The sequence below is a fragment of the Xyrauchen texanus genome, chromosome 43 (assembly GCF_025860055.1).
Source record: "Xyrauchen texanus isolate HMW12.3.18 chromosome 43, RBS_HiC_50CHRs, whole genome shotgun sequence".
NCBI lineage: Eukaryota > Metazoa > Chordata > Actinopteri > Cypriniformes > Catostomidae > Xyrauchen > Xyrauchen texanus.
This window is the reverse complement of record NC_068318.1, coordinates 19,249,882-19,275,341: the sequence shown is the minus strand read 5'-3', so window position 1 is coordinate 19,275,341 and position 25,460 is coordinate 19,249,882. Positions and strand designations below refer to the sequence as shown.

Here is a 25,460-nt window from a genome sequence, read left to right as displayed (position 1 = left end):
GGGGTTGGAACAACATGAGAGTGAGTAAATAATGACAACATTTTTGGGTGAAATATCCCTTTAACTTCAAAACTCTGAACAATCTGAAAAGGTACAATGCTTACAAAACACAATTCTGTATCCAGATATAATATCTAAATTATGATTGATACAAAGATAATAAAAACAGCATCAAACTTTATCGAATTAAACACCCTTAATGTTCAAATAGGAATGAATAATACATTTCAACATCAAAAGGATTACAGTGCCTATAAAACTCTATAAAACAATCCATAAATATTTTTCATTTTGAGATAGATTTCAAGCTTCAAAAGACAAAAATGCAAAATGTCTTTGTTATAGAAAAAGCCCCATGTCAAAAGGTATTAAACCTCTAAAGGCACTGCAATGCAAAAATAACTTTATAAATACAGTCCTCTTTAGATACTAGAAAAAAGTTAACATATACTGTTCATGAACCATCAGAAAATACAATTTTGCAGCTATTACAAAACAATGGCACAGCAGAGACATTCTGGCATACCAGGAAACATCACACTTAAATAAATAATGTAAAACAGCCAACTTTGGTTCAAGCCCCTTCAGAAAAATGTGTCCTATATGGAGCAACGTGAAAGAAATTGATACAAATTATCCAATAAAACACATGGCAAAATAGACTCTTCAGATTTACAGTAATATTGCTTGCATACCAAACTCTAGATGGAATACCACTTCATTGGCAAAACCATCAAATTAAAGTTCAGACTTAAAAAAATAAAACATTTAGAGAATAACTTGATCTTCACTGGACATATTTTATATCCCAAGAAGATCCCACAATCCTCCAAAATGTCTCTTGAAGGTCTTCACATTCAAACCAAAAGACTCTAAAAAGGCACACTCATGTCCCGTTATGGTCGAAGTGATTTAGATGCCAAATGTAAGTTGTCTCTGGTGGAGTGCTGGGTGCAGTGAGCCACAGTTCTGATATAAAGTTTAGCATTTTTATTGAAGAACACACTTTTCCTTATTGCTGCATTTTCTTCGTCTTTCTTCCAGACCTCTCTCCAGCCTCTCATCCTCCTCCAGAGCCCTGCAAATACAAAACACAGTCAGTGTTTACATGTGTCATATAATTACACTACATGCTGATTAATTACTCAAATTAATCACGCATAAAAATATTTGCTGAGAATGGCACTCAAATGATTCAATATTTAATCAATATATAATAATAGTTAAATGGAAATAATTATAACTATAATATATTTTATACATGTAATATTTGAGATAATTACAAAGCATTTCATTATTGTCGCAGACCAGTAAAGCATTTAAAAGACAATGCAAAAACTGACTTCAGAAGCAATATAGGCTATTGAACATAAGCCTATCATTGGCCTACAGTCCTCAGCAATCCATTTTGATTGTGGTGCACCAAAAACAGCGATTTTAGGTCACTCTGTCAAGTTAAATGGAATTTTAATTTGATCCCATCATTCAGAATTGCTTTCTGTCAAGCTGTATCCATCTTGTGCTGACGTAAACGTAAAACAAGTCTGAGTGTAGTTTGTTGTCTTTACAGCTGGCCATTGCTTATCCAGCTGGCATTTCGCTCACTGCCCCCTGCTGAAAACAGTTGGTACTTCAAGCTTGAATTGCTCTGATTGTAGGAATATTGCTTAGAATGTTACGCAGTCAATTGTATTTTCTTATTTTAAACATTATTTTTATATAAGTAATCACACCGAATTAATGCATTATTAATGCAATGACACAGTAATAGTGAGTCCGTTGGGGAAGAAGACAAGAAACACGGCCCTGTTGTGGAATATTTTTTAAAATGGTGTCAATATGCTTTTTTAGAGTTAAAAGTCTCTTAAACTAATGTGATGTATCTGTCCTTAGGCAAAAACGTTCAGCCATCACAAATATTGAAATTGATTGTTTACAGATTGAAGTAGTTGAAAGCTATACGTACTTAGGTACCAAAACTTATAATAAGTTGACCTTTGAGAGGAATACAGACAATCTGTGTAAAATAAGTCAACAATGTCTCTTTTGCTTTAGAAAATTGTTCAAGTTTCAAGTTGATAGGACATTGATGACCCTATTTTATAAGGCCTACATTGAATCTGTCCTTACATTTTCGTTGATCTGTTGGCTTGCCTTACTAAAGGGGAAACAAAGAAATGCACTAGTAAGAATAGTTTGCACCTGTAGCAAAATTATTGGTGTAAAATTGACTAGTTTGTCGGATTTATTTAATACACAGGTTTTAAGGAAAGCAAATTCCATTGTGTCTGATCATGCCCATCCTCTCCATCAAGCGTTTCAAGGTTTGCCTTCGGGAACTTGGTACAGAGTTCCTCTAGCAAGGACAAAAATATCTAATTTACATTTTTTCCCTCTGCAATTTCGTTGCTTAACTCTACCAGGAATATGTAGTTTCATGAATAAGTCCTATGGTGTTATGGGATCCTTATTCATATTACTTTCATATGTTTTATGTCCCTTAAATTCTGAATAGCTATTGTCACTATTGTATGTCACTGTATGTATGTATGTATGCATATAATTGCTGCAGAACAAATTGCCCCTTGTGGGACAAATAAAGTTTAAATAAAGGTTAAAGTAAAGTAATTTGACAGCTCTTGTTTATATATACATGGGAAACTTATTTATACTATTTACACATTGCAAATGCACCAACACTGCTAAGAATCTATGTAACAAGACTTACCCTCTCTCTTTTGCATCCATGTCTCGTACCAACTCATCACGCTTGTTGACCAGAGACACCAATTCCTGTAGCAGTAGCTGTTCTCTGTGCTGCTGGGCTTGAGTCTTCTGCCAGTCTAATGGATTAAACATAATGGATATGATGGCATGGTCACAACTATAGAAATAGAATACTGACTGTTATACATGCTTAAAAATAAAAGTTCTTTATCAACATGAATGGTTCCATGTAGAACTTTTAATGTCCATGAAACCTTCCCATTCCAAAACGTTCTTTGTAGTGGAAAAAGGTTCTTTAGACAGTAAAAAGTTTCTTTAAAATGGTACTTTGTGGAACCAAACATGGTTCTTTTATGGCATCTCTGCAGCAACCCCTTTTTGGAACCAACAGTATATTTTGTAGAGAGTATAGTACAGAAAAAATGGACAAACCTTCAATGGCCATCATGGCTCTGAGCTCGCGATTTAAAAGCTCAAACCTTCTTTCTAAATCTTGCTCTTCTTGCCTGCAAGGACAATATAATTAATCCTTATTGTTATTGCTCATGACACCATGTACTGGTGCAGTAATACTTCATTGTGGAATTTAAGATTAGCAGGACATACAGCAGTTCCAGATGGTCTTGTCTCCTGATCAAAGCATTTTTCTTGTTGACCAGTGTGAACCACTCCTGAATCAGCTTCTCTTCTTCATCTTTATAACTTCCTGTTAAACAGATAATATGATGTGCTTCAGGTGAGTCTCAGAACACCATAAGAACACTGTGATTTCTACTGACACTCTCCCTCATGAAAGAGTCATTTTGTGATTAAGCAGTTATGATTATCTTCTTACCTGTCTCCATGAGTCTTCTGAGTCTCTTCTCCACGATGGCAGCTCTACTGTCTACGTGTTTCTGTTCTGATTCCAGCGCCTGAAGTTCACTCAGAACATACTGATTGGTGTCCTGAAGACACTGGCCAGGAAGTACCACAGGGAGACATACATCAAACCAGACAAGAGAGCAATAGAGAAAAAGAAACAAATAAAGAAAGAGAGTGATGGACACAGCGTAAAAGAGAGAGTGATGGATAACAAGACAAACATTTATAAGACAACGACAAACAAACAATGGCACACAACGAGAATACACAAAACAAAGACAACAAAGGAAAGGACAGGCTTGATTTAATTGTGGTTTGTCAAACATAAACAGACAATAACATGACAAAGAGACCCTTCATATAACAGAAATCTGTGCAATATGCAAAATAAAAAAAAGGTGTGCCAGGGTACCCTCAGCAACATTACACTTATCACATATAGGGGAAACAGAAGGATAGCATTTGTTAAGCTTTATTTTAGAATAGTACAGTCTATGTAATACTTTATACTGAATAAGTTGGTGTCTTGAATTAATGAAACATGAATAAACAGATAGAAGACATTTGTCCCAATCAGTCTCAGAAACCTGAATCCCTATATCTTCCTCCAAAGCAATTTTCAAGTGAAGGGAAGAAAAGTCTATATTATCTTTAAAAGCATTTACAAATAAGCATGTTAGGCCCCTAGCATTAGGAAAATTAGAAAATAAATCCAATATTTTGCATTCTAAAGGCAAAACTTCAAAGTGTGTAATATTTATACGAGCATAGTTCCTTCCCTTGAAGAGGGAAGGTTGAATCTCTCACTGAGTTGAGCAAAGGAGGCAAAAGCATTATTAATATATAAATCTTTCATACTGCGAATTCCCTTACCTTGTCATTCCCTAAAACTGTATCAGTAAGTGAGGGTTTAAATGCATGATTGTAACAGATAGGAGTAAATAGGTAAGAACTTGGTAACTTAATTACCTTTCTGATCTGGTACCATATTTTGATCGAGTTATTAAGGATTAAATTATTTTTGGGGACCTCTTTGCTAGGCAAAGGTGCTGAAAAAAGCAAAGCAGAAAGAGACGAGTTAATAGCACTTTGTTCTATTGCTAGCCAAGAGGGGGTATCTGCTTCAACAATGCCTGGAAAAGAAGCCTGCCAATACATTAATATTCTGCAGTTCGCTGCCCAGTAATAATGACGAAAGTTGGGCAGACCCAAACCCCCCATATGTTTGGGTTTGAACACATGAATTTTGGATATACAAGCCAATTTAAAACCCCAAATGAAAGGCATAATAATGGAATCAAGAGATCTGAAAAATTATTTGGGAAGGAAAACATTTTGGTTTAAAAAAAAGATTAAAAAAATCCGGAAGGATCACCATTTTAATTGCGTTAATGCGGCCGATAAAGCAAAATCAAAAAATATCAAACATAAACAGTGAAAATGCACTGTGTCACACATTGAGCTCTTACCTAAATAAAGATTGACAAGCATGAAGAGCAAACTGACCTGGTCGGATCATTTAAATATAGGCTATAGTCCAGCAGATGGTAAAATACCAAAAGTGTAAAAGCCGTAAAGCCTTGCCCAGACTTTGACTGCTAAAACGACATAGTTATAGGGGCAGTGGTGGCTCAGCGGTTGAGGCTCAGGGTTACTGACCAGAAGGTCGGGGGTTCAAGCTCCAGCGCCACCAAGATGCCACTGTGGGGCCCTTAACCCTATCTGTTCCTCCCTGCACTCTGACCCCAGCTTAGCTGGGATATGTGAAAACTAATACATTTAACTGTGTATATGCAACAAACTGTGTGTGACCAAAATAAAGGATTCTGTTCTATTATACAGACTGCGCCGAGCTGTTCCCAGTCAACAAAGACTTAAGCCTTCTCAGCAGAGTCAAACACATGTTTGGATGAGTTGAGTCATGATAAGGCGAGCAGGGAAGAGCAACCCATGTCGAACATTTGCCTCATTGAGTTTTTTCCTCATGGCGTTGAAAGCCTGACGTTGCTTCAGGACCTCAGAGGTGAAGTCCGGAAAAATAAGAATGCGCGCTCCGTTGCACATCAAAGGCGAAGACAGCCGTGCAAGACGCAGAATCTGCTCTATCCGGATAGTGATGCAATCTGGCCACCATAGTCCAAGGACAGGATTGTGCCTTCCCAGTCGGACCCGTACGATGGGCACGGTCAATCTTCAGAGGTTTCGAAAAGTTACTGCCGCAAAGGATTTGCGGCAGCACCTGGCTGGAGTCACTCAGCACACCCTGGATTTGAACTCGTGACTCAAAGGGTGGTAGTCAGCATCAATACTCGCTGAACTACCCAGACCCTCAGTTTTATGTTTTAAGGCCAGAGATTTTAAGATTCCAAAAATGACACTTTTGTGAGATGAAACAGTGTTATTCAAAAGTTCTAATTGCCATATATCATGAAGGCATACTGACCATTGTTTTATTCTCTGCTGCTTTAACGTCTTGGTTTGTCTCGTGAGGTTCTGCAAACATACATAACAAGGGTGAAAATGACAAATGAGGCAAGTGTAAAATATAATTATTTTCCTGGTTAAGACAAAATAAGTTGCATAAGGTCAAGCAATTGAAAATTTGTAGATATAATAAATATATTTTAAGGTTACCAGTTTCATCACTCTCTCTGGCAACTGTTGAGCCATTTGTTCCTTCAACTGCAGGCTCACCTTTACCTGTCTGTTAGTGGATAACATGGGACATGAAAGATCGATCACATTTTTAAAGGAATAGTTCATTTAATTAAAATTTTTTATTCTGTCATAATTTACTCTTTTTTTTCTTCTTTTTTTGTATTTTCTCTCCTTTTTTCCACAATTTGGAATGCCCTATTCCCAATGCGCTCTAATCCTCGTGGTGGTGTAGTGACTCGTCTCAATCCGGGTGGCGGAGGACGAATCTCAGTTGCTTCAGCATTGAGCGCATTAACGCAGAGACATAGCATGTGTGGAGTCTTCACGCTATTCTCCGTGGCATCCACACACAACTCATCACATGCCTCACCGAGAGCGAGAACCACATTATAGCGAACATGAGGAGGTTACCCCATGTGACTCTACTCTCCCTAGCAACCGGGCCAATTTGGTTGCTTAGGAGACCTGGCTGGAGTCACTCAGCATGCCCTAGATTCAAACTTGCGACTCCAGGGTTGTTAGTCAGCGTCAATACTCGCTGAGCTACCAAGGCCCCCTAAGAATTTATTCTTTTTAATATGTTGTTCCCAAACTGTATGAATTTCTTGCTTCTGTAGAACACAAAAAGAGACGGAATAATAGGGACAGACAGCCTCAGACATTCAGTTTCATGGTATGTAAAAAAGATGCAGTGGAAGTGAACGGTGACTGAGGCTATCATGCTGCCTAACATCTGCTTATGTGTTCCAAGAAAGAGAAGAAAGTCAAATGGTTTGAAACTACATGAGGGTGAGTAAATGATGAGATAATTTTCATTTTGGGTGAACTATCCCTTTAAGATACATGAAAATAAATAAAATGGAAAAATGCTCATGTAAAGCAACAAAAAGATGTGACAGTCTGATGTTTCATACCGCCTTTGCCTGCTCTTTTGAATCAGGCTCATCAATGGATTCACTCTTTAGCCGCGAGCGTTGTTTTTTCACCAGATCCACATCTCGTAGGTGCCCTAATGCTGATCTGGATGCCGCTGCATTCGGCCGTTGTGGAGCCACCGGAGTCTGTGCACCTCCCTCTGTTCCTTTGACTGCTGTCTCCTTACAATCCTTCTCATCCACCTTACCTGCACGTTTAATCCGAGGTGGAGGAACAAGTTCTCCGTTAGGCTTAGCCACAGTGTCAGATCCCTCCTCTCCCAGTAATTTCTTGCTGTTACTGTCCCCTGACAAAGCTCCAACATGTAGCCTCTCCGCACAGAACTTTGCTGCTGCATTTACATCCGGCCCCTGGTTGGGCTCAGCCACCCTGTAGCTGGTTTGACTGTTGTTCTGTTCAATTTGTAACACGCTCAGTTCCTGTCCAGTGAAGTGTGCACGGATTTGGCACAGGTACGTCATGACAATCAATCGATCTGGTACAGAGAGGAGCACCATGTCTGAAGGCTCCAATAGACGAGAGATTCCCAATGATGCAAAACCATCAAAAGCCTACACAAGCAGTGAAAGACGCAGAGAGCACAAAGAAAAGATGAGTCTTGATTTACGTTCATGGTTATAAAACAGAGCATCAGCATTGTGTTTGATCAGCTTGAATCAAACTTACTGTTTTGTTGTTTAGCTTTATATTGTGAGGCTCCAATGCATCAAAGTCACTGGAAAACGACAGATGGGTCAGTCATTTACTACATTGTAAAATGAGCAGTGTGTACCAGTTTGTATTTTGAGATTATAATTAAAGTAATTACAGTACAAAAGATGTCATTTGGGATGGTGCACATAAAATGAATCATACTGAATCAGAGAGAATCTATTTGCATTGAGCTGTTTCTGCTGTTTACAAAACAGACATGAATCAAATCACATTTCAAATCACACAAACTCACATTTTTTCAGGATGGAAGTGATGCAAGATAGCACAGAATGCCAGGCCGTTACGCCAGGAGGTGTTGAAGTTTGTGACTTTTATCCCCTTATAGTTCTTAGTGATCTCTTGACACCATTCCAGCAAGGACTGACTGGACATCACCAAACCAGGACTGGCCAGTGGACTGGCAAACTGTGTGGTGAGAAATGGAAGAAAAACAGGTTAATGCCCGTTAGAAACTGTACTACACAATCTGTATCCATTGCTCCTTGTTACATTTTAACAGGCATACAGTATAAGCATAATATGTATTTTTTTATTATTAATTTAAAAATTTTATTATCAATTTTAAGAACCAGACTAAAACCTGGGTCTCCCACACAAGCAGCACTGCACAATATGTTGACCCACACTGACCACAAGGCCATAGCTCTGACATATGCAAATTATATAGAAGACAAATATGACTCACATCCCATGCTGACACTGCTGAACCATCTCTAGTTGACTCGTCAAGTGTTATTCCTAATGCGAGGTCCATTGGCGGTGGAATTACCTTCTTTTTAATGCGCACTGGAGGCACAATCACTTGAGATGCGTCTGTGGTCTGGCCATTAACCTGCATAATGCCTGGGCTCTTAGATGGATTCGTGCTCCCTTTAGTTTGTGGGGTGACATTGTTGGACACCCTTTCCTGAGGTACACCAGACCTGTAAAAATTACACAAGTCATAATTGTGTCAAGTGTCCTGACATTATATAAATACCATTCCTTGTGAATATGATTTGCTCTTCTCTGCTTTGAAACAAATTCTCCAGTCTGAGTTCAAATGATGCTCAACAAAACATTGATTGGTATGTTGGAGGTATGATCTCACTGTATATGCTTACAAATTGTTTGGTGTTTTTGATGTAAAGGTTTTGAGGTTACTGCAAAGTCATGCAAATATATACATAAATTGTACACACAGTGAAAAAAATGTAGTCGTCAACCTTTAAAGGTGTGTATTTAATTCAAGACTTTTATTCACACAATACAGGACAATAATACAAGGCTGAATATTAGTGTTTACACTCCACTCAAACTTACAATTCATCTGGCACCGGAGATGTTCTCTCTTGTTCTATTTGAGCCTCTTTACTTCTATCAAGACTTAAATCTGACTCTTCCTTATCCTCACTTTCAGCTGGTGACCCTTGGCACTCCTTTTCAGCTGCCAGACGTTCCAACAGGATGATTTTTTCTTGCTCATTTGAGTCGACATTTTCTAAAACAGCATCTTTAACCTCTCTTTGGTTATCATCGGACTTAAGATGTGATGTGCTAGAGCTTTCCAGTAGCATTGAGGAACTCTGAGACTGACTGATATCAATCTTTACATTGCATGTTTGAATGATCTGCTCAGGGGAGATCGCTGATAATGAAGTTCCAAGTGTATTTGTACTTTCTGTTTTAATACGGATGCTCTGATCTACATTTGGCAATATCTCCCCATCTTTCTTGGGGGATGTAGTGCTGACCTTTATTTGAAGGGGGGGAGGTGGAGAAAGTTCAAAGTCAGACTTGCAAGGGATCAAACGTTTCTTAGTGCATGGAACAGGTGCTGGAGGCTGCAGCATCTCCTCTTCTGCTATTTGACGAATCTTTGCTAGCTGAATGCTCTCCTCAGAGACATTGTCATTTTTTCGACAAGAACTTTCTGTGTCTTTTGAGGGCTCTGTACCATTTGAGACCTCATCGTGTCTATCAAGTTTAGGAGAAGGAAGAGGCCAAGCCAACACTGAGCTTCTTGGAGAAATGTCCTTTCCAGAAACAACATTCTCATCAAGATTTATATCTTTCGGTCTCACTGTGGCTGGTAAATGAACGGTTTTTGAAGGAACTGTTGCTGTGGTGATCACTAAGGAGCTCTGTTTATCCATCTCAAGTTTTGAAGTGTTACTGAAGCACATTTTGTCATTACCAGCACCCTCTAGTGGAGCAGATTCCTTCTTCCTCGGCTCTTTGGCAACATCCTTGAATTTCTCATGAGTCTCTATATCTGCTGTCTCTGTAGTTACATGAGGAGTAGTTCCCTTTTCAATGCATTGTGGAGGAACTACATGTCTTTTCACAGCTGCAGAATTTGGGACTTGATTTGTGACATCTAGGCCGACTTCCTTTAGAGGCACTGGAGAAGGTAACTGCACACTCTCGTCTTTGCTAGCAGTCTGGGAAATTATTATCATTGATGTGGTGTCTTGTAATATAGACACAGGGTTTATATTCACAGGTTTTAGTGGACAGGCAGGCTGAGGGGATTCCAGTGTCTGTATGGACGTGAATAATGTTGTTTGTGATGTTGGGGATATTGAGGATTCCTTGGGTCTGTGGGACACCAGAAAATGGTTTCAAAATATTGCACCTCTTACCAGTTCTTATAACGTGCAAAAGTTGTTGGTTTTTTTTTCCAGTAGAAATACAAATAAATCCGAAAAAATTGCCAAACTATGGAGCCTCTTTGAGGGCAGGGAGAGAATTTATTTTCTGAAATTATTTTGCGTTCCCTTAACATAAAGTTATGCATTCCATCCCAATTATTTTGTGTTCCCTTGCAATAGCATAGTTAAACTATTCTATTTGAAAAAAAAAAAAAATGGATAACCTAAAAAAACAGAACAGGTTTTCAAATCTATGGTACATGTAGGCTACCACAGGGCAACAAATGTATTACTATAGTAAAACTATATTAACCATGTTTTTTGGCAGAATTATTTTTATAATGGTAGTTTTGGTTTTCCTGTATTATTACTATGGTTTTACAACAAATACCATGGTTCAGCAATGGTTACTGTAGTCAAACCATGGTCAGTTCTCGTAAGGGATGGATAAAGCTATTGCAAGGGAACCCAAAATAAATCAAAGGGAATGCAAAACTTTTTGTGAGGAAACACAAAACTTTTGTGAGGGAATGCAAACTACTGCAAGGGAAGACAAAGCTATATGAGAAAATGAATTCCCTCCCTGTATTATAAGGCGCCCTGTACCAAACACATTAGAGGACACAATCGATTCCAGCAAACAGCTACAATCAGCACAGTTAGCCCAAAGTCACTGTGTAACAATATTTTCTAATACAAATTTTTGCAAGCTTGCAGAATGGACAAGCAAACTTCAAAAAGGTTTAGTCACTTAAACAAAAAAACATCAACAACAGAGAGGCTATATCAAAACAAACCACCACCATAGGCCATGATTCATGCTCATACAATATCCCAATCCATCTCCTATAAGATTTATTGGCATCAAGACACAGTACAGGTACATTGAATTATGGGCACAGAGTTTTCACACAAACACTATTTTAATGCATAATATATGCATTGCTTGATGTCAAACACAAGACATCACCATTCCCAATCAGAGGTATTTACGTAAAACCAACAACCAAATACAACAACCAGAACACTCGACTGTGAGCAAGGCAAAGCATTGCCAAAATCGTGCTGTTCAGTTAAGGAGACTCATAAAAATGGGAGGCAGTGCAGACAGAGGTAATGCCCATGCACTTACCCTCCATCCATATATAGCTCAGCAAGCCACACTGTCCCTAAGTCTTCCTGACCTAGTTCAAATTCCAGCTCCTCCTGTGAACCCTCCAACTCTGCCAAGGGCTTTAAATCTGCTGCTTTTGTCTTGCCAGAAGTCATTTGGGCTCTGACGGTTTTAGCAGGCAGAAGTTCTTCATGTCTGTTCCCCTCTGGGCTTTCGTCTATTCTTATTTCCACAAAGTCTACCTCGTTCAGCAGAAGATCTGTTTCCACATTGCTAAGGTCTTGAACATCTTCTTTAGAAATTATGCCTTCTCGTGTGGTTTCCAAAGGTAAGCATGGCTCTTCATATTTTTCCACATTTGATACCACAATCTTGCTAGCTATACATGCTCCAGTCTTCACACTTTTGTCATGTATTAATGGTATTGGAATTTGCAAGGGCTCAATTGCTATTTTCTCTTTGGAAGTTATTCCTTCGGCCTGGGACTCAAAATTCATGGATCCTCTGCTTTGAGCTTCTCTAGCAGCCAGCTTCAGGCAATCCACCAGACTCATATTAAGAGGCTCAGAGGAGGTCAGAATATCTATCTGTAATTCACTGATTCCCTGTATTGGTAACAAATCTTTTATAATGTCTTCTTTGGGCTCATAGTCGGTAGGATGCTCAATTTTTGTATCACTAAAAGGCTCAGAAGGAAGAATTTTAACCATGGTTTCATCTTGATTGTCCAATATTGCTTCATCTTGTATTTTTGCAGGACTTGGCTGCTGCAGTATAGAGGCCATGGTCTCATAACTAAAAGATTAGGACATTTAAATGACATAATTACCTCATAACAAGAAACAAATATTTCAGTTCACAAAAAGGGACCATTTCCAGACAGAATTAATAAAAAAAGCAAGCTTTTTCAAAAACTATGATTCTTATCACATCAAGAATAAGTTGTTACAAGTTTAACTAGAAATTAAATGTTCCAGGTTCGATACAAGTTAAGCTTAATCATCAGCACAAATGTTTAAAATAAACGAGAAATGAGTCAACCATTTCTTTGTGGTAATCAACATTATGACACAAATACTGTCAATTGAGCTTGAGTCTTGATCCCAGAACATTCTTTTAACTCTGGATGCAAAGCTTCCTTGCAAATCATCATAACACCTCATGACAACCTCTAAGTATATCAGTGAAACTAAATTACAGCCATGCAGGAACCAAGGCAAAAGAATCAGTGCAAGTCTCAATGCCAACCCACACTTACCCTTTGTACAGAACACCAAAAATCCCCCTTATGAAGCCTATGGACACCTCTTCCTGTTCAGAAACAGAGTCTTGTTTTTCTAAGGATGTATCTAAACTCCTGTCTGTTCCAATATTAAAGGGGTCATGACATGAGAAACCAAATTTGCCTTGATCTTTTGGTATATAAGAGGTCTTTGTATCATTAAAACGTCCTGCAAGTTTAATATTTTAAGACGTCCTCCCCATTCTAAACGAATCATTTATTTAATCAAGCTCAAAATACAGCTCGTTCTGGATTCATGGTTAGAAGTGACGTGTCGGTTAGAAGTGACGTACCAGCGTTTGCATATGACCGCCTCCAGCACAAGATAACTACGCTTTAAGCGCAAGACAACTACGCTCATTTCAGTATCGCCGTGCGCCTCACAAGTGTTCAGTCGATGGACAGCAAGCTCTGACAGAGACTACTTGTGCACAGGAAAATTACGATGCCACACAGATGTGCTGTTCCTGGCTGTGGTCAAACAAAACCTCTGAATAAGCTGCCGAAAGATCCAGGCGTCAGGGAAAAATGGATGCAGTTTATTTTTTGCGGACGTCCCAGTCACGGCAGTGTTAACTTAAGCGTTTGTTCTGTACATTTTAAGGATGACTGTTTTGAGAACAAATCTCAATATGATGCTGGCTTTGCCAGAAAACTGTTGCTCAAAGATAAGTCCATGCCGACTATTCTGGGAACAACGACGACGCAAACTGTAAGTAATCTATTTTAAACTTTAAACTACTTTTTAAAGCGCAATTTCATTCATTATGAATAATCACAGTGTTTTTACTTAGTTTACTTGCATATTGTTCTGGCTGGGAGCGTCAATAATTGATACATAGGCACTGGCGTTAGCCAATCATAACAGTGGGCGTTAACACTGAAGTCTTAAATGGAAAACGCCCCCAAAACAGACTGTTTGAATCAGAGGATGAGAAACAGGGTGGGAAAAGGTCATAAATCACTAGATTTTAAAAGTTTTTCTTAAAAAAAAATATATTAATACTATAATTGCACCTAAGGGAACATAATAATACAATAAAAAAAACCATGTCATGACCCCTTTAATCTCAAGCCCAAATTCAGACCCATTCCCTGAGCAGACACCTTCAGTCTCAAAAGCAGCAAGAGCTCGGCTTAGCTCACTATTTTCTACTTTATGTCCAGCCTGAGTGGTCCAAGTAGTCTCACTGTCTGTATGCATCTTCTCATCATCTGAATCGACCTCTTTAGTGGTCTTCTCTTTCCCAGTTGTGGGAACTAAAAGCTCTGTGTGGATTAAGTCCTCTGGCTCTTCCTGTTTGGTGTCTGATGTTTTCTGTCCGGCTGCCATGCACCAAAAAGTGAAAGTAACACGAATATTCTTTGAGGTTTCTCTCTCTAACATTTTCAACCCCCAGGAAGTAAAGCAAAATGTTACTTTTACAAGCTCTAATATACAGTAGATGTGCTTTCGAGAAATCGTCTTTTTGGTCAATTATCTGTCCATTTTAATACTAATACAGTATATTAAAAGTATAGTTATGGACAAAACCAAGCCCAATTAGTCCACAAACAGCACTCCATGCAATGAGGTTAGCAAACCTCATCCACTTACCCCTTATCCAGAACCTCTTTCTCTGGCATCAAGCTGCCAGTGCTAACACCCTCATCCTCTTTCTCTATTGCTTTCTCCTCTACCGTGGCCCATAAGAGAGTCTCTGCTTCAAATGTGACCTTTTTCTTTGATTCCTTTCCTTCAGACTTAACATTCAGAGACAGGCTGGGATTCAAAGGGCAAAGTTCCTCCATAAGCAGTGAAGTCCTGTTGGCCTTTTCCTTCACAGCAACAGCAGGTGAGATCTCAGGCAACGGAGGCTTCAAATGGACTGGTTTACTGACTTTTACATGAACCTCTTTTGTCTTTTCCTCCTTAATAGTTTCAGCTGGTTGTGTTTTAAAGACAATTGAAGGTCTTAGCTCATGGGACACTGGTTCAATTAAACTGGGATTTTCAGCATTTTCGATTCGGTTATCAGCTTTGTCTTCACTGTGAGGCAAAGAAAAATGCCATAATGGTGCTTTTCTGCAGTGTTTTACCTACCATGTTTTTGCATTGATCATCCATGCATTAATGAGCTCTTATGTACATAAATATGAAGCCAATATTGGTAACAAGTTTATATCTAAATTATCCTAAGCTTCAATTTCGATTTCAAGGTGTGACAAGAACACAAGCGTACAAGGCCGGGACCTCCTTTGGCACTGTCAGAATGTCTCATTCTCTCACCATACTTACCCTGATTCTAAAGCCTTTTTTGAGGACACTTCAGCTTTATTCTCTGCTTCTGGCATCTTGTGAGTTGTTTTGTGCATATTTATTTCCTCATCTCTGGCTTGATCCTCTTTCAGATCTTTTACATTGTCTTCCAGAGCACTCCAGATTGGAACCTCAGCTTGGAGAAGTGAGTCAGTTTCAACACCTTTCTGGGTTAATTCTGTATTGTCTGATTCCTTTACAATCTGCTCTGAGTTGGCTAGTTCTCTGACTGGTAGAGTTTGTTCTGAGGCACTTTTAAGGACTTTGGACTCTGGGGATTGGGCATGAATGGGAGGAAGCTGCTTAGATAAATCTGAAATCTGGGGGTAAACATCTTCCATATTTTCCACGCAAGGCCTTTCAGCTGGTGGTGGGAAATCCTGAGAGAAGGCCTTTTCATTTTCATTTTGACTGAGAGTATAAAAGGGAAGAAAAGAATGAGATAGGAAGAAACAGGTTACAGAGAGTGAGAAATCTAGATAAAAGTGGACAATGTAGAGAAAGCACACCGAGAAAAAGCACACAGAGAAAAAAACAGAGTATTTTTGTCTTATTTTCCAAACAAGAAAAATAAGTTGAGAAGCAGAATGACATAATATATTAAGTCTGGTATTTTGAGAACTGTAACAATTTATTAGGGGTTATGCTTTTTCTTGTTATAAGTGTAAGCATTCCCATATTAGGGAAGGTCACAAATAACAAACCTATCTTTGAATGTTTATGACCATCGGTTTTAAGAAAATAAAACACTGTGCTCATTCTGAGGTCATCATATTTAAAGTTTTATCTATTAAATAACTGCTGTTCATGGCTCTAAAGAAAGTTTTATGTGCCCAATTATTCAAATGAACTTCTCTGGAAGATAGATATGGGTATACTAAGGGAGGTAAGTGAAATGGCCACACAGAAAGAGGACAGTTTAAGTTTGTCACAACTTGGCAGTGTAATAATTTCATGTCAGCCACACACTCACCTTTCCTTGACAGTTAGAGACTTTACAAGATTGAACTTTTGAGACTGGTTCATGGCCATTTTTTTGATCATTCTGTCCTCATCTGACCTGTTGAGGTTTGCGCAAAGCAGAACACTCTTCGCATTCTGCTCTGTTGGTTGCCCTTTTGACACAAATTCCTCTGCTGATACCTCTGGTTGCGTTAGTAAGTTATCACGAGTCATTGATAAGGTTTGACCCAGGCCGGACTGGACAGAGTGTTTAAAGTAAATTTTCTCAGGTTCTGCATTAGTGAGCAGGACATTTTCTGAAACTAGCGGGGCTTTCTCAGGACGTTTGCCACCAAGACCTTCAATGGGCTCAGAGGTTATAATCACTGTATCAAAATCCTCCAATTTAAAATCAGGCTCTTCCTCAGCCAGTGGTGGTTTCTCTGCAATAAATACTGGCAGATTCTTCTTTGGAAGTTCCTCTCTATGAGTGAATTTCGAAGTCACTGAAGAGGCATGTATTGTTGTTGGAACAGAGAATGAGTATGGGGAATGTACAGTCCCAATGGCCAAATCCTCATAAGCTTCCAAAGGCCATCCTCCAGATGTGTCAACTGATGGCCCAAGACTGGAGGATAGAGATATTAGGTAGTAAAACATGGGTCGAGAGGCCACTAATAATGGTGGTATTTGGTTTGATTTGTTGCAGTTTTTCTATAGAGAACACTCTGATTGTGACATGGCGATGTTAGTGACAAGATAATAGGACAAATGTGATAGATGTAGGATTGCAATGGTGAGGGAAAAGAAATGGTGAGTCTAAACATTTGACAGATTGTGTAGGCAAATGTCATGGTCATGCATTTTCCCCTGTTAAAGACTGCAATGTTGTTAAGAATGTTATAGGAATGCTAAAACATACTTTCTAGCCAGCAGTTGTCCAAGACTTGGTATTTTATAAAGCATATCCATAAAACATTTTATGTCTATTAATATTGATACGATGGCAAAATAAACTATTTGAAATAGCAGAGCTGACATTTAAAATGAAAACTGGGGACAGTGAATTGCACTCTCATCAGCAATAGCTCACCTTTCGACAGCTGCGGCAGGCCTGGTCGCTTTGTCTTGAGCACTGTTGGTCTCATTTTGAAGACGCGAAGGAGGAGATTGTTGATTAGCAATGCTAATGCTGCCGGCGATCTGAGACGAGTGAGGCTGCTCTTGTCTGGGCTCAGAACTCTTCAGATTAACCTGAGACTGCTTCTCAGCAAGTAAATCTAAGAAACATAGAATTTGAATAATAATACAAAATAAATAACTAAATCTAAACTAAATAGTCTACACTAATCCGGTTTCAATTGTAAACTTTTTTATTGGGGGGTGTATTACACTTTGTAACAATTGCAGTTCCATTGCTTAATTTCCCTCTACTTCTATATCTGTTCGAGTCATTATAAGAATCATCATTCCCTAAACATTGGGAAATAATGTAAGTGTAATTTGTTCTTATGCTGTAATAATATCAGGACTGCATCATTAACATATAAAGGTCAATACCCTGTCAACCATCAACCAATATATGTACTACATTAAGGGATCATCAAAATATTATGCATTATTATGACACGTTCAGGGGTTTTGATCTATTGTGTTTTCGCTAACGTCTTACATTAACGTAAGTTGAGAGGACTAAATTGCAATGTAGTAGCTAGCTAGTTATTGTATTGCTGGAGTGTCATTAGCTACAGTACTAGCCTACCTCCTTATGGGTAGGCTACAGGTTTAATTGTTTGTTTTTGTATAAACATTTTTTGCACTGGCAGGTCTTGATTATTGAGGGGGTTACCCCCCCCTCCCCAGAATCTACAACCCTGAAAGGCATATTCACCTTGTAAAAATGGATTTGTTTGATCCTCCTCTGTTAGTGTGTTGAGCTCCCTGGGTATCTCTGTAAAATAATGCAAATGGCACACATTAAGAATTTCTATCACACTCAACACAATCAATCTATCTAATTACATTTTCAAGCTGATTGGGTGATGCTGGTTTGGTGCTGGTCTCTTTTCAAAGGAAACAATAGCATTGGTTGCTTAGTACCTGACCGGGCTGGAGAGGGCTGTGTTGAACTGCACGGGGCAGCTGTGAGGGCATCAGTGGTTGACAGGGCAAGAGCAGGGGTAGTAGATAAGAGAATTACTGAGGTAGAAGAGATGAGTGATTTAGAAGGGCAAGAGGTTTCGCACAGTGCTTCAAGGTCTGGACTGCTTAGCAAAGGAACAGGGTTCACAGGTTCATTTAGAGAGGCACAGAAGTAAGGAGATGTAGAAACAGACATCTTCCATTCGTTTAGCTCTGCAGATACTGTGAGTAATTGAAAGAAAAAAAACAATGAAAGAAAAGAAAAAGAAGCAAAGAATTTTAGAATATATGAGATGGAAGAAAACAAGTGATTAGCAACTTGATCAACAGGCAAAGGAAATATAAATGAAAAAAAAAGTTATACATAGATATAGATACAGATGGTCAAAAAGTCCCAGATTCATGTACTGAATTTACTATATTGTGCATTTTTGTAATTTAATACATTCAAATTTGATGAGAATATTTCTATTATCAGCATAACATTTTGATTGAAAAGTTCATTTAAAAAATAAAGATGAATTTCAGAATGACATTTAATGACAGCACTTAAGCTGGCTTGGACAGCACAAGTTTGTGGAAAACCTGACAATCAGTGTCATCCCAGCATGATTTGAGAATGTTAACAACATCTATCTCGCGTGCATCACTGGAAAGACGTTAACACAGTCAATGTCACAAATTTGCTTACAATTGATTAGTGACCTAGAAATAGTGCAGAATACTAAAAAGTTCCTCTTCATTTCACATAATGTTCCTTTGTTTTATAATTTTCAAAAACCTAAACATTTCTGTTTATTTCCAGTTTTAAATAATATTTTGAATCCAAGATTTTCAGTGTGGTCTCAGACTTTTGGACCCTTCCTTATGAATAAAATGTAATTTATACTTTCTGTGTTTGACTAAATCAGATAAATAAATCTGAATAATGTTCTAAATACAATGAACAAAATGCAGAAGGAACTTCTACTGTTGTGCAATATTGAGGGTGGTTTCTCAGCACCTGGCTCTGTGCCAGAAGGATGCTTAATGGCGTCAGAAAGCGATAGGGAAGAAGTTTTGGGTTCGAGGAGGGGGGCAGGAGTTGGGGACATAGGGCGAGTACCAGGAAAAGTCTTGGGCTTAAAAACATTGGTGCAAGGTGCTCCAAATGTGTCTGAGACAGATATAGAAGAGACAGAAAGAAGACACACACAATGTGAAAAAGGAAGTTTGGTCAAAGACGCATGAACAAGAGAACAAGAGAAAATGAATCTGACTTCCCCATTTTCTTGAGAATATCAAGATTTATTTAGAAACAAATCAGGCTGTTCTGTGAAAAAAAAATAAGAAAAAAGAAATCTAGATTTACCATAAATTAGCTAAAAGTTTCAGTTAATCTCCAGATTTTACGTACCCTTTTTTCTCATGAGTATTCCCCTTCCAGAATTTAAAAAGAGCAATGAAACCTTAGAAATAAGATAATAAAAATTGTTTTCTTTTATTTAGAACTGCCCTGAAGAAACTCCATAACAGATATACAAGCAAATATGTTTGAGACAAAATAATACCTTTATTTACACCATAAAAACATCTTAATTTACACAAGTATTGTAACTTTTTACAAAAAGCTGCAAACAAACAGTCTTTAATGCTTGAGGAGGCAACACATGTTATTAAAGGGTAACTAAACACCTGCTCAGAGTCTGACTCCACCCACTAGAAATATTTGAAAATGCAGGAAAAGTGGGCAGACCCCGGCGGTGATAGAGGGAACGAACCGAGTGCGGGGCTGAGCGGGGCGGGGCTGAGCTGGGCACCTGAGACTCGTAGTGACGGATTAATTGACAGCTGCTGTCAGACTCTATGTTATTATTATTCCTCACACGGTCGCAAGACGACATGTACATGAATCTGGCGTGGTGAGCTGGAACCTGCTTACGTCAGCTGTCATCGCTTACGTCACGAAGTACCGCAACAGCCAATAGGAAAATTCAACTGCAGTAGCCACCGTTCAACCTGAAGAGGGCAGCACTCAGACGTTTTTACACCATAAATTGTAGAATTAAAACACTTTATACACAAATGTCAAAAAAATTACTTGAATCAATGACCAGTACTAATAAAGCCCCATGCTTACAGATCATTAACTAAAAAAAGTTGGTTTAGGGTTTAGTTACCCTTTAAGAAGCAAGTGTATGAAAACTTGTGTAAATGCTGTTATTATTTGGATTTGTATTAGACTTGATATGTAAAGATCTGTAATGTCGAAAAGCTTCATTAGGCCAGAACTGAATAAAAAAACTAAACACAATGTTTTGATCCAATTTATTGTAATTTAAAAAGTTTTTTTAAACAAGATAAACATCTTGCAGGTTCTGAAAAGGTTACTGTGACAGTTATGTAAACTGATAAGAAGAGCTGCACATACTACAGTATGAAATAGTATTAAGCTTTTACTCTTAAGAACCAAGAGCACAAGGTCCTACCTTTAAGTACCACATTGGAAGAAGAGGAAGGTTGAGAGAAAAAGGGAGCAGAGGGAGAAGCCAGAGGCAGTTTGAGCAGAGGATAGTCAGAGGTCACTGGACCCTCCAATGGGGCCTCAGAACCTGACAGTCGTCTTGGAAAAGACACAAGAGCTGAACACAATCAGACATAAAAGACAAATTAAAAATCGCTAAACATAGACATAAAAAGCAAACTATAGAGAAAATAGTGCATAAAAAGACACACATTACACAGTAAATATAGTTTAGAATGTGATTATATCAGAAAAGCAATTACATCAATAAAAGAAGGACTTCAACTTTAGCTTTGTGGAAATCTGTATATATTGTAGCCATAGCAACAGAAAAAAGTGTAATTTCACTCGAAGGAACAGATTTCTATTGTAATCATACGCATACATTTTACTGCCAAGCACTACAGACATACAGTAGATCCTTCACTGAAATTGTGACTTGGGCTGTGTCTTGTTTCGAAGGCTGCGTGCTAGGTAGGACGTGTCCTTTGAAGGCTGCAGTATACCGAGCGTCCTCCTTTAAACAAGCCTCGTTTAAACGAGACGGCCTTCGTAGGACAAATGGAAATGGAACGTAACATGGTTGCTAAGACAACACGCCACTCTTTAACAAGCGCGAGTGATTTGAGTGAGACGGTGACAAATTCCTTTTAGAAGGAGTTATGATGTAAAGAGAAAATAAAATAGATTTTACAGGTGTACTTTTAGTCTAATACTTTATTTTAATTATATATTAATATAATTATACATATTATATACTCTGCACCCATCTACTGAGGTACTTCAACTTGGAAATTAACATTCCTTGCGTTTGAACATCAAATTTACGGGCAAATTTGCGTCATTCTTTTTTTTGGACATTTCCGTTGACGCAAAGAATTGTGGGTTGTGAATGCCCACGAAGAATACACCTCATGCATCCCCCGAATTTCTTTGAAAGTAGATCACATTCAAAGGCTGCATTCGAAGTGTCCTACTAGCTTTTCTGAAATGACACAGCCTCGATGACGTGTGCGGCCGACTAATGCGACCTCTGGAGGACGCAGCCTTCCAAGTGAGACACAGCCTTAGTTTTCCATATTCTTAAAAGGGCTTCGACCAGAATCGACCAGAAGTCATTCATTTCAATGAGATTAGGTCATTTTCAGTGACAAGGCAAAGCAACAAAGTTGAGCAAACTTTATGCAAATGAACAATGGCATGATGCGTTGACTACAACTGGTGATTTTCAAAAGTGGTAACAAAAATTGCTCAAACTAGTGCTCAAACAGTGACATTTCTAAATTAAAATAATTAACAAATGTAAAAAACTGTTGCAACAAAATGTTGTATCCATTACACCAGATTATGAAAGATGTAATAAATGTGCTAAATCACATTACAGATTACAGTGAACACCAGGGACTAAAAAGAGAAAACTGTTTTTTTCATTCCGGTTCAGAAATTATGCAGCCTCCTTTCCAAAAAGTTACCGATTAGAACAAAATAAAAGCATGGTTAATAATGTTCTTTTTAAAATCACAGTACTCTGCGCTAATGGGGTGGGTGAAATACCAGTTGGAGTGTTGCCAGATCTCACAAGAGAAACAAACAACCTGGTCTGGAAAAACAAGAGCAAAATAAGCCACATGCCTCACAAAAATAAGCTAAAATAAGCAATTCATTTTTTTTCAGATAATTAACAGTTAAGTATAATTATATTTACAGATCTGCTTCTGATGCATCATATCTAACAATAATTAATTGAAGACTTGGAAACAACTGACTTTTTAACTTTAATAATGTTTTCCTTGTAATTGGATTAACCGTGCATATACAGTATATGTAGTAACTATACACAGTTGTTAAAAGGGTCTTCATTCAGAGAATGTAACATCCACAACGGGCAATTAGGCAAAGAAATGTGTGATGCAGCATTTTCCTTCAGGATCAAAGCACATGTTTAATTTTTTTGGGCAACATAAACATTTTCTGTGATAAACCCTTTGGCCATTAGTTTCATGAAGAAAAAAAAAAATTATCAGAACTAAATTAACCGGTTATTATTGTTTATCAGCATTTAAAAATAACGTTTTCACTCTGGAACAATGGAAAATCCCTTTGTTTCGGTTTTCAGTTGCGTTTTGCTAAAAATTTTGTTAGTTTTCAGTTTTCATTTTCATTCTTTCAACCATTTTTAGTCTCTGGTGAACACTCTGTGCTGGACACCAGTGCTTTTACATTTCATTTGCAAACAATCATGTACATCACTGTTTTAATTATTGGTTGTTTATTGCACATCCCGCCCATTAGAGAGCTCGACTTATAACTATAAAGAAAAGCCTGGCTTTCGTGCAGTACAAAAATACATTGATCGAAAGCGCAATGTTCACTAGGCAAGCAGTTGCAATTGCAATCCAATGCAAATAACGCTATTTAAGCTTCAATGAACTCCTAGAGAAGCACGGCGTCTGGACGGGACATAAAATGACGTGCTTAGAGCCTCTTGTCCATTGAACATCATTAATTACTTCACTGAATCTAATAGTAAAGGTATCTGCCATACTGAAGCATGGCTTCAATGCCGCTCTATAGGCTGTGCATCCACTGTCTTTAATGGACATATTAATGTCGAAATATTATATTGCGTTGTGATGTGAAACAGTGATGTGTGACATTTTACAATTTATTCACCTAAATACTGAAATGCAAGAAAAGTAAAATAAAAATCTATATAAACAGATTATTCTTACATACATTGAATTCGTCATTGCTGCATTTCTTAGGACATTTTAGGGGAAATCGTTCTTCCCATATTTAAGCAATCGCCACTAGGGTACAGGCACTTGAGATTATGTAATCCACTGCCTGATACAATTTGAGTAGAAATGTCTGGAAACCAAACAAAAAAGTGTTTCAATCACTGTATGTGTGAATGCCACTTAAGTATATCTGTGGTACCTGAGCCAGGGGAGGGCTGGAAGACTTTGGGTAACTCTGGAGGGAGCAAAGCAGTAAGATTATGTTCCGTGTGGGAGCCAGATGGGGTCTGCGAATGGGCAGGGGGTGGGGGTGGTGGACGTGCTGGTCTGAACCGGGCGGGTGAGGGCACAGTGTGAGGGGTTGGGCTGGGTGGGGTGGGCAAAGGTGGACGTGATGGCAGGTCAGGGTTATGAATAGTGCAAGATACTGGATGGGAGAGGACGCCACCAGAAGGCCTCTCTTTACCACTGACTAAGAAGGGTTAGGATGAGGGATGGAGAGGGAAGTATAGACAAAAAGTGAAAGAGAAAGTTGAAAAAATTTAAAAGAGAATGGAGGGAAAGAGAAAAAGCAAAGAATAAAGGTGGAGGTAAGAGCAAACAGAAAAAATTAGGGATTATGAAGGTGCAATATCATGAAAGAGACATTCAGTGACAGATCAGTGACATGTTGTAACCGAAAGGAAAAAAATAAGCAAAGAGAGTATAAGAGAATAAGCAAAGAGCTTATGTAAATACCTATTGCTGAACGGCTCTTTAAAGATGCAGGTCTTTTTTCTAGGGAACGTGTTGCTCGAAGAGGAGGGTGCGATGCTGACAGTGACACAGTGAAAAGGAGAAGTTCCAGCATGTGAAGAAATAACAAATATGTAATGAAGGGTTACTATGATAAGAGAAAAATATACATGCATTAGCAGTGATAAGCCATGCAAGTCCTGTTTAAGAAGGTACAGAATAAAGCATGTAACAAAGAATATGGAACACGAGTATTCATGCTTGTGTGTGCTTACAAAGGTTTGTTTTTTGCATGTGTTTTGCATATGTTTTTTATGTACACAATACCTGGAACTACATTACTGAGGTTAGCCCCAGTACTGGATCTCTTATCTTCCTCATCACTCTCATTAAAGTCATCCAGGTTCCCAATATCTGTTGGCTTTACACTCATCAGACTGGCGAGACTCTGCATGTCCTCATCCCTACAAAGTGACAAAAACAGTTGTAGCCAAAACTGGGCTATCCCAGAGTATAAATATTACCAAAATTAAAAACAGAATGGCCTATCATGTTTGAGACAATGTTATAACTAAAAAAAACATGTTTAAGGTAGAGTGCAGATCTTTGCAAAAACAAATACTCTTAAACAAGTAAATTAATCCTCCTGAATACCCTGAATACTAATGTTAGTTACAGATATCTTTCAGGAATAATAAAAACCTGTTCCAAAACAAAGAACAAGCAGCCTTAGTTGAAATCCATTTTGTACTTTATATGTATCTAGTTTCAGAGCAATCCCAAAATAAAGTTTGCTGTGGCCATATTTTCATATTATCGAACACCACACACTAACGTAGACCAGTGTTAGAACTTCCTAACCAAGCTCTCCATGAGACAGAAGACAATAGCTGGGGAAAGGTAAGGGCATATGCCACTCACGTGGCTTTCCCCTCCTTGAGGAACACACAGGATAAGGAGAGCTTCAGAGTGGCCTCCACCACCTTCACCGACAAGGGCTTCAGCTTGAGGGTCAGGTCCATCTGTGAGTGTGTGGCACTGGCAAACTTATTCATGTTCAAATCCACAGACGCCAGCACTTTCCGACTGCCTTTTGCCGTCTCCTGTAGAATATCAGAATGCAGCATAATTTAGATTTAAGAACAATTCAAGTGAATTTGTTCTTTTCCA

The 25,460-nt window shown here is 38.4% G+C and overlaps 1 protein-coding gene across 7 annotated transcripts in view; it reads right to left on the bottom strand.

The window, feature by feature from the left end:
- Window positions 1–50: 50 nt before the first annotated feature.
- The window catches only part of ehbp1l1b (EH domain binding protein 1-like 1b), a 31,147-nt gene continuing 5,737 nt past the window's right edge, over window positions 51–25,460 (bottom strand). Inside the window, exons 5-29 of one of the 7 annotated variants that reach the window (XM_052115754.1) lie at window positions 25,212–25,393; window positions 24,618–24,754; window positions 24,294–24,368; window positions 23,755–24,027; window positions 20,780–20,932; window positions 19,315–19,467; window positions 18,270–18,533; window positions 18,061–18,120; window positions 17,263–17,449; window positions 16,201–16,797; window positions 15,207–15,638; window positions 14,526–14,957; window positions 11,665–12,441; window positions 9,202–10,479; window positions 8,585–8,822; window positions 8,132–8,304; window positions 7,852–7,900; window positions 7,164–7,736; window positions 6,226–6,295; window positions 6,035–6,084; window positions 3,563–3,683; window positions 3,334–3,433; window positions 3,160–3,233; window positions 2,729–2,843; window positions 51–1,078 (exon numbers count right to left, since the gene is read on the bottom strand). In XM_052115754.1, coding sequence (XP_051971714.1) covers window positions 991–1,078; window positions 2,729–2,843; window positions 3,160–3,233; window positions 3,334–3,433; window positions 3,563–3,683; window positions 6,035–6,084; window positions 6,226–6,295; window positions 7,164–7,736; window positions 7,852–7,900; window positions 8,132–8,304; window positions 8,585–8,822; window positions 9,202–10,479; window positions 11,665–12,441; window positions 14,526–14,957; window positions 15,207–15,638; window positions 16,201–16,797; window positions 17,263–17,449; window positions 18,061–18,120; window positions 18,270–18,533; window positions 19,315–19,467; window positions 20,780–20,932; window positions 23,755–24,027; window positions 24,294–24,368; window positions 24,618–24,754; window positions 25,212–25,393 — 6,651 coding nt within the window. In that variant the 3' untranslated portion in view covers window positions 51–990. The remainder of the gene's footprint in view (window positions 1,079–2,728; window positions 2,844–3,159; window positions 3,234–3,333; window positions 3,434–3,562; window positions 3,684–6,034; window positions 6,085–6,225; window positions 6,296–7,163; window positions 7,737–7,851; window positions 7,901–8,131; window positions 8,305–8,584; window positions 8,823–9,201; window positions 10,480–11,664; window positions 12,442–14,525; window positions 14,958–15,206; window positions 15,639–16,200; window positions 16,798–17,262; window positions 17,450–18,060; window positions 18,121–18,269; window positions 18,534–19,314; window positions 19,468–20,779; window positions 20,933–23,754; window positions 24,028–24,293; window positions 24,369–24,617; window positions 24,755–25,211; window positions 25,394–25,460) is intronic. The other 6 variants (XM_052115755.1, XM_052115757.1, XM_052115756.1 and 3 more) reach the window with 6 other exon arrangements.